Genomic DNA, 8,967 nt, shown 5'->3' on the forward strand with positions numbered 1-8,967 from the left:
AAGCTACAAAAGTGCAATAAGCCCTTTTAGGATATAAAGTGTTGGATCTGCTTTATAATTTCAGAAGTTTGATTTAATTACTTTTGAGATTGATTGTTTGAGTGAGAAAATGAAGCTGGACTCTTTAGTAATATTGGGTAGTAGAGATGATTTGGGACGATGAAAAATTATACAATTTCATGAAACATTTTAATAGGTCTTCTTCAAATTTCTTTTTTTTTTTAAAAAAAAAAACTTTGATCTTTCAGACTACGATCATTTGTTTATTGGATATATGTTTGATTTAGAAATTTCTAACCATATAAATATTATTTATCTATTTATTTTCCGCTTTAAAGAGGATATATATTCATTCCAACATGAATAAAAGTATTAACTGGAATTGAAAACTGGAAATTTCAGCAATTATTATCAACTATAGTATGATTTTTACCCATTGAAATTGACATTACAACGTGGAAAGCATTACACAAACATCGAACCCCTATTGATGCTCCAATTCAGACTTATTTTTCTTTTCCATCACCACCATGCATGAAACATGATCATGGTTTTATAGACCTTTAACTTAACAACATTTTTATTTGGAAGTGGAAACGCCTTCAAGACGACTCTTGATATAAGCAAGTAGTTTATCACTAGGAGGCAGTTTCACCTTGACATCACCATGGTTCTCAAATTCATGACTCCATTGATACAGCTTGGGATATTTCTCTTCTGTCAGCAGCACCAATCCTGAAGCTTCTTGAATACGTGGCACCCAATAGGCTATGAAGTTGCCAACAATATCCACCAATCCAACGGTCTCTCCCCCAAAGAACTTTTTATCTTTTAGTTCATTTTCCAGCGTCTCTAGATGCTCTTTTGCTTCTTCCTTAACCTTCTCATGGTCCTCACACCCCCAGAAGACCTTCCATAGTGTAGGCATTAACTAAAATCCAAAAAAAATTAGTATGAAAATCGGTTCATAAAACATAGAGGTTGTAAAAAATTCATCACAGTTATTATATAATGAATTAATGGTTGTGCAACGGCTTTTCCTAAAATGATTAAGAAATATGATCATTTGTCACGAAAATTTTGTTAAAATTTTATATATTATTAATGCTGTTAATTAATATAGATGAGTAAGGTTGATATAGTGGCATGCCTTTCACATCCATACATAATAAAATTGTAGGTTCAAGGGTCACGCATCTCTTTTTTATGTTCGAATGTTTGCAATCCTACAATAGTATAGTTGCTCCCTCAGTCAAACGGCAAAATCATTACATTTCTCTGATAAAAGTTCAAAATTTAAAACCACCTATTTTCAATATCAAATAATAAGAATACCAATATAATTAAAATAAATGAACGAAAATAAACAACTAAAATACATTTGATAGGAGAAAATATATATTTTTACCTTCTCATCGATGAATCTAGCCCAAAACCGTGCCTGAGCTCTATCATAAGGATCTTTAGGCAAGATTAATGGAGAGTTATTCCAGGTCTCATCGATGTATTCAAGAATGACTTGAGACTCTGCTATTGCTTTTCCATTGTGTACGAAAGCAGGGACTTTTTTATGAACAGGGTTGTATTTGAGAAGCAAAGAACTTTTGTTTGAAAGGTCTTCTTCGAAGTATTCATAATCTACACCTTTGAGTTTCAAAGCAATCTCTACTCTGCCACTAAAAGGGCTTAACCAAGCGCCAAACACCTTCGCTTCCTCAGCCATTTTAACACTATGGGTATTATTAATCTTGTTCTTGTATCTTACTCTGTTTTTTCTTTGACATTATATAAAGCTTTAATTATTTAACCATCAAGTCTCTGCATTTGTCATCATATACGTAAGATGGGCTATCTGTTCCTTTCTAGACTCGGTGGGTACGAGCCTTCCACTTGCTGCTGCTGTTTTTTAAATTTTTATTTATTTTATTTTATTTTTTAATCATTTATAATAATATCTCTTTAAATTTTGCACCCACAATCTTTTTCATCTTTCTTTCAAGTGTAGCTGTGAGTAATTTACAACCGCGTCCATTTTACTTAATTGCCACTGGCTTGTTTGACCTCATTTATTTTTCAGTTATTTTTTTTTTCTTTCTTGTTTGACAAGTATTGCCACAGGCATCGGAATTAATCATTGAATTTGACTTACAAAGTTGTAAGTATGAACAATTTCTTATGTAAATATAGATCCATATATTAGAATCATAATGTTATAGCCCGTTTAGGATTGGATTGGATCAAAGTAAATTATTTTAAATCTAATCCAATCAATTTTAAATTAAATACAATTTAATTAGATTAAATTTAAAATATTCTTATCCAATCTAATTTAGTGTAATGTAACAACTTTTTAAGTTATAGTTTTCATATAAAAGTGGAACCGGGGCAACCTCTCCCATACTTTGCCCCAAGGATTCCTCATCTCCATCCTAGCTTAATTCTCCGTTTAAATTTCCTTTTTCAAACAAATAATAATAATAATAATAATAATAAATTATAATAAATTAGTTTCCTTTTATCAAAAATAGAGGGTTTCAATGTATATATATATATTTTTTCTTTAAGTAAAAATTTAAATTGCAACCACCTCAAACTAAAGGACCCCCTAAAGTGCAATAAACCTTTTAAAAATGAAGTATTGGATGTGCTCTATAATTCTAGAAATTTGATTTAATTACTTATGAGATTGAATATTTGTGAGTGAAAAAATGAAGCTGGGCTCCTTTTAGTAATGTGGAGCGAAGAGTGTTTGGGACAATGAAAAATTATGTGATTTTTCAATGAAAATTTTACGTGCGGTCTCTATCATATCCAGCAAGCCCTTGTAATTGTCTTTTTTTATAGCCGACTACAGAGTAGGCTAATATATATGAAGCATGTGTGTCTAGTTTTATATTCTTGACTTCGTCTCTTTCCAGAAACATAGAATTTTATAACAAGAAGGAAAATTACTAGTAACATTCTTACCTTGGATGCTTTTATTGCACTTCTTTTCAGAATTGGTAATTTTCAAAAGGGATTAACTGTATTTTAATACCCTTTAGTTTCAAACATTGCAATTCATGTTCTGAATTTCAAATCCATCACATTGAGTCCTTTATAAACTTAATAGTTATAGTTTTTAACCCCTAATACAATTATGAAGTATGAGCTCCAACATCTACAAATTGAATTGGATATTCTATACTTTGTTGTGTTATGTGGAGCATTCTAAACATAATTGTTGTTGGTATTGAAGAATTTGGTGATAATGAGATCAATATACATTAAAGCAAAAACAGAGGCTCAATATGGTGTTTTCTTAAAGGTAAAGTCCTAAATTAGAACATCGTGAAACTAAAAGCACTAAAATGCAGTAAGCCGGTTAGGAATATGGTATAGGATCTGCTCTACAATTTCAGAAGTTTGATTTAATTACTTATGAGATTGACTGTTTGAGTGAAAAATGAAGCTGGACTTTGTAATGGGGAGCAGAGATGGCTTGAGACAATGAAAAAAAAGTATGCAATTTTGATATCATTATGGGCCTTCTTCAAATTTCTTATTTAAAAAATAATAATAATACTAATAACTTTTGATCTTTCAGACTAAGATCATTTGTTGGTTGGATATGAGTTTGGTTTAGAAGTTTTTAACCATATAAAATATAATTATTATTATTATTATTATTATTATCATTATTTGTATATAAAATATAATAATAATAATAATTGTTATCATTATTTCTCCTTAGAAAAGATATTTTCTTGGAGGATAAAACTATTAACTGGAATTGAAAACTGAAAATTTCAGCCATTATTATCAACTATAGTATGATTTTTACTTATTGAAATTTCTACATGGAAAACATTACACACACATCAAACCCTATTGACACAAAATTCGACTTATTTTTCTTATCCATAGCCATCATCATCATGAAACATGATCATGGTATTATAGAACTTCAACTTCAGAACATTTTTATTTGGAAGTGGAAACTCTTTCAAAATAATCCTTGAAGAAAGCAATTAGTTGATCACTAGAAGGCAGTTTTTCCTTGACAACACCATGGTTCTCGAATTCATGACCCCATTGGTATAGCTTGGGATATTTCTCTTCAGTCAACAGCTCCGCCGCGGTAGCTTTTTGAATAAGTGGCAGCCAATAGGCTATGAAGTTGGCAACAATATCCACGAAACCAACAGTCTCTCCCCCAAAGAACTTTTTATCCTTTAGTTCATTTTCCAGTGTTTTTAGATGCTCTCTTGCTTCGTCCTTAACCTTCTCATGGTCCTCACACGGCCAGCTGGCTTTCCATAGTGCAGGAAGGCACTAAAATCCAAAACAGAAATAAATAAAATATTAGTATGAAAATTAGTTCATAAAACATTAAAAATGTCAAATCCCACTCTATAAAATGATTCAAACTCATAATCATTATCTAATGAATTAGAGGTTTTACAAAATGAACATTTGTCACAAAAATTTTGTAAAAAAATTGTTATATCGTTGTAACATTTAGTTGTGATTAAATGTTGATTAATGTTGATTACAATAGAATGCACAGATTGAGGTTGACCTGGTGAGCCACAATGCCCTTCACATCCACATTTTCCAAAATCGTGGGTTGAAGAGTCACGCCCATACTCTTTATATTAAAATATTTATAATCCTACAACACTATGGTTGTTCCCACCAGATGGTCAAACGGCAAAATCATTGCCTTTTCTCTAATAAAAGTATAACATTTTAAATCCCATTTTCAATATCAAATAATAAAAATACCAACATAATTAAAATAAATGAACTAAAATAAACTACTGAAATAATATGAAAAAATATATTCTTTTACCTTCTCATCGATGAAACTAGCCCAAAAACGTGCCTGAGCTCTACCATAAGGGTCCTTAGGCAAAATTGGAGAGTTTTTCCAGGTCTCATCAATGTATTCAAGAATGACTTGGGACTCTGCTATTGCTTTTCCATTGTGTACAAAAACAGGGACTTTTTTATGAACAGGGTTGTATTTGAGAAGCAAAGAGCTTTTGTTTGAAAGGTCTTCTTCAAAATATTCATAATCTACACCTTTAAGTTTCAGAGCAATCTCTACTCTGCGACTAAAAGGGCTTGCCCAAAAGCCAAACACCTTCACTTCCTCAGCCATTTTCACACTTTGGCTATTATTAATCTTTGGTATTGTATTTTGCTGTTTTTCCTTTGATATATTATATAGAGGTTTAATTTCTTAGCCATTAAGTCTCTGCATATGTCATCATATACGTAAGATAGGCCATCTGTTCCTATGTAGACTCGGTGAGTACGATTCTTCCACCGATTGTTTGACCACATTTATTTTTATTTTTTTATTTATTTTTTTTTAATTTTCTTCTTTGACAAACATTGCTACATGCATCGGGATTAACGGTTGAATTTGTCTTACAAAGTTGTAATTATGAACAATTTCATATGTAAATTTAGATCCACATATTATATTATTATAATCATAATCTTATAGCCTGGATTGGATTAGAGTAAATTATTTTAAATCTAATCCAATCAATTTTAAAATTAAGTGCAATTTGATCGAATTAAATTTAGATTAAATTCAAAATAGTCTTGTATAGGTTAATTTAGTATAATATAACAACTTTTGAAGTTATGCTTTGCATATATGAATGTCTGGATTAGGATTAGCAACATGGTAGTGCAGAACTGGGCTAAGACCGGGGCTCCGATTCTCTGCCCCCCAGTATTCCTCATCTCCATCCTTCCTTAATTCTTTGATTAAGTGAGGTGGCTTCCTCCTAGATTGAGATAGGGATCAATTTCCCATTTAATTTTTAAAAAAGTTTAATTTAAAAGAAAACTATTTTTTTTACAAATAATATTTCGAAACTTGGTAATTGTAGTTTCCTTTTTCAAACAAAAGAAAAAAAAATATAATAAATTAGTTTTCTTTTATTATAAAATATTATATTTTGCTATAATATAAAATATTATAATAAAATATTTCTTTTATTACCAACTACAAAGTAGGCTAATATTCTACAATAAAGCAGGAATATGTACTCCATCTTCTAGTACATATATGGGTCCCATAGAGCTATTTCCAAATGTGTATTAGAAGAGGGAGCACAAAGTTTCGGAGCACTAGAATTTCACTGCATATATGGAACATGTGTGTCTAGTTTTATACTCTTGACTTTATCTCTTTCAGAAACATAGAATTTTATAACAAGAAGAAAAATTACTAGTAATATCTTGTAATATTCTTACCTTGGATGCTTTTATTGCACTTCTTTTCTTTTAATGTCAGAGAACTGTTAACTTTTAAAAAGGGTTAACTATATTTTAATACCCTCTAGGTTTAAAATATTGCAATTCATGTTCCGGATCTTAAAATCCATCACTTTGATCCTTTTTGTTTTTGTCTTGGTGCACATTGAGTCTTCTATAAACTTAGTCGTTATAGTTTTTATCCTCTAATACAATTATGAAATATGAGCTTTGACCTTTACAAACCAAATTGGATATTTTGTACTTTGTTGAGCATTCTAAACATAATTTTTTTGTTAGTTAATATTGAAGAGTTTGGTGATTATTGGATCAATGTACATCAAAGCACTAAGAAAGGGCTCAATATGGTGGTTTTTTAAAAGAACATCATGAAACTAAAAGCTACAAAAGTGCAATAAGCCCTTTTAGGATATAAAGTGTTGGATCTGCTTTATAATTTCAGAAGTTTGATTTAATTACTTTTGAGATTGATTGTTCGAGTGAAAAAATGAAGCTGGACTCTTTAGTAATATTGGGTAGCAGAGATGATTTGGGACAATGAAAAAATTATGCAATTTCATGATATCATTTTAATAGATCTTCTTCAAATTTCTTTTTTTAAAAAAAAGGCTTTGATCTTTATTATTTGTTTACTGGATATGTGTTTGATTTAGAAATTTCTAACCATATAAATATTATTTATCTTTTTATTTTCCGTTTTTAAAGAGGATATATATTCATTCCAACATGGATAAAAGTATTAACTGGAATTGAAAACTGGAAATTTCAGCAATTATTATCAACTATAGTACGATTTTTACCCATTGAAATTGAAATTACAACGTGGAAAGCATTACACAGACATCGAACTCCCATTGATGCTCCAATTCAGACTTATTTTTCTTTTCCATCACCACCATGCACGAAACATGATCATGGTTTTATAGAACTTTAACTTAACAACATTTTTATTTGGAAGTGGAAACGCCTTCAAGACGACTCTTGATATAAGCAAGTAGTTTATCATTAGGAGGCAGTTTCACCTTGACATCACCATGGTTCTCAAATTCATGACTCCATTGATACAGCTTGGGATATTTCTCTTCTGTCAGCAGCACCAATCCTGAAGCTTCTTGAATACGTGGCACCCAATAGGCTATGAAGTTGCCTACAATATCCACCAATCCAACGGTCTCTCCCCCAAAGAACTTTTTATCTTTTAGTTCATTTTCCAGCGTCTCTAGATGCTCTTTTGCTTCTTCCTTAACCTTATCATGGTCCTCACACCCCCAGAAGACCTTCCATAGTGTAGGCATTAACTAAAATCCAAAAAACAATAGTATGAAAATCGGTTCATAAAACATAGAGGTTGTAAAAAATTCATCACAATTATTATATAATGAATTAGTGGTTGTGCAACAGCTGTTCCTAAAATGATTAAGAAATATGATCATTTGTCACGAAAATTTTGTTAAAATTTTATATATTATTAATGTTGTTAATTAATATAGATGAGTAAGGTTGATATAGTGGCATGCCTTTCACATCCATACATAATAAAATTGTAGGTTCAAGGGTCACGCATCTCTTTTTTATGTTCGAATGTTTGCAATCCTACAATAGTATAGTTGCTCCCTCAGTCAAACGGCAAAATCATTACATTTCTCTGATAAAAGTTCAAAATTTAAAACCACCTATTTTCAGTATCAAATAATAAGAATACCAATATAATTAAAATAAATGAACGAAAATAAACAACTAAAATACATTTAATAGGAGAAAATATATATTTTTACCTTCTCATCGATGAACCTAGCCCAAAAACGTGCCTGAGCTCTTTCATAAGGGTCTTTAGGCAAGATGGGAGAGTTTTTCCAGGTCTCATCAATGTATTCAAGAATGATTTGGGACTCTGCTATTGCTTTTCCGTTGTGCACCAAAGTAGGTACTTTTTTGTAAATAGGGTTGTATTTGAGAAGCAAAGCACTTTTGTTTGATAGATCTTCTTCAAAGAATTCATAATTAACACCTTTGAGTTTCAGAGCAATCTCCACTCTACGACTAAAAGGGCTTCCCCAAACACCAAACAACTTGACTTCATCAGCCATTTTCACTTTCTGGCTATTATTAATCTTTGGTCTTGTGTTTTGCTCTGTGTTCTTGTTTTGCTTTGATATTATATAGAGCTTTAAATTTCTTGGCCATCAAGTTCCTGCATTTGTCATCATATACGTGAGATGGGCAAACTGTTCCCTTCTTGACTCGGTTGGTACAGTCTTCCAATGGTTTTTAACCTCATTTATTTATTTGTTTATTTATGTATTTGTTTCCTTTCTTGTTTGACAAATATTGCCAAAAGCATCGGGAGTAATGGTGGAATTTGTCTTACAACGTCGTAATCATGAACAATTTATTTATTTATTTTTATTTTTTTTACTATGCCCCCAGGCACCCCTTACCCCCCCGGTGGACTCGAACCCCTGCTCAGAGGCTGAGGTGGTGAAGCTCTTACCACTGAGCTATCACACTCGTCGTAATCATGAACAATTAGACATGTAAATTTGGATATCCATATATTAAAATCTTAAAAGGGGAATTTGGCCCAATACCCTCATAGGACCGAGGTTAATGATTTTTGCCCCCTCACTTGATATCTTTTTTGTTCTACCCCTCAATATCCATTGTAACCTTCAAACAAAAAAAAATTAC

General features: G+C 31.2%; 3 protein-coding genes across 3 annotated transcripts; all 3 read right to left on the reverse strand.

Moving 5' to 3' along the window:
* Positions 1–396: 396 nt before the first annotated feature.
* Positions 397–1,765, reverse strand: LOC107430684 (probable glutathione S-transferase). The gene is made up of 2 exons (XM_016041547.4): positions 1,409–1,765; positions 397–931 (listed from the first exon to the last, which is right to left on the reverse strand). Exons 1-2 carry the CDS (start codon positions 1,721–1,723, stop codon positions 581–583), a joined length of 666 nt encoding a protein of 221 aa, XP_015897033.2. The 5' UTR covers positions 1,724–1,765; the 3' UTR covers positions 397–580.
* A 2,030-nt stretch (positions 1,766–3,795) lies between these two features.
* Positions 3,796–5,176, reverse strand: LOC107430677 (probable glutathione S-transferase). Its single transcript, XM_016041543.4, has 2 exons — positions 4,835–5,176; positions 3,796–4,314 (listed from the first exon to the last, which is right to left on the reverse strand). Exons 1-2 carry the CDS (start codon positions 5,144–5,146, stop codon positions 3,964–3,966), a joined length of 663 nt encoding a protein of 220 aa, XP_015897029.3. The 5' UTR covers positions 5,147–5,176; the 3' UTR covers positions 3,796–3,963.
* Positions 5,177–7,032: 1,856 nt separating this feature from the next.
* On the reverse strand, positions 7,033–8,424 carry LOC107430668 (probable glutathione S-transferase). Its single transcript, XM_016041534.4, has 2 exons — positions 8,055–8,424; positions 7,033–7,577 (listed from the first exon to the last, which is right to left on the reverse strand). The coding sequence occupies exons 1-2, from the start codon at positions 8,364–8,366 to the stop codon at positions 7,227–7,229; spliced, it is 663 nt and encodes a 220-aa protein (XP_015897020.2). The 5' UTR covers positions 8,367–8,424; the 3' UTR covers positions 7,033–7,226.
* Between the last annotated feature and the right edge of the window lie 543 nt (positions 8,425–8,967).

The sequence above is a fragment of the Ziziphus jujuba genome, chromosome 6 (genome assembly GCF_031755915.1).
Source record: "Ziziphus jujuba cultivar Dongzao chromosome 6, ASM3175591v1".
NCBI lineage: Eukaryota > Viridiplantae > Streptophyta > Magnoliopsida > Rosales > Rhamnaceae > Ziziphus > Ziziphus jujuba.

Coding starts and splice junctions, on each gene's coding strand:
- LOC107430668 (XM_016041534.4), bottom strand. CDS start 8,366: ATGGCTGATGAAGTCAAGTTGTTTGGTGTTTGGGGAAGCCCTTTTAGT. Junction 7,578..8,054: donor CTAGGTTCATCGATGAGAAG/GTAAAAATATAT, acceptor TTTGGATTTTAG/TTAATGCCTACACTATGGAA.
- LOC107430677 (XM_016041543.4), bottom strand. CDS start 5,146: ATGGCTGAGGAAGTGAAGGTGTTTGGCTTTTGGGCAAGCCCTTTTAGT. Junction 4,315..4,834: donor CTAGTTTCATCGATGAGAAG/GTAAAAGAATAT, acceptor TTTGGATTTTAG/TGCCTTCCTGCACTATGGAA.
- LOC107430684 (XM_016041547.4), bottom strand. CDS start 1,723: ATGGCTGAGGAAGCGAAGGTGTTTGGCGCTTGGTTAAGCCCTTTTAGT. Junction 932..1,408: donor CTAGATTCATCGATGAGAAG/GTAAAAATATAT, acceptor TTTGGATTTTAG/TTAATGCCTACACTATGGAA.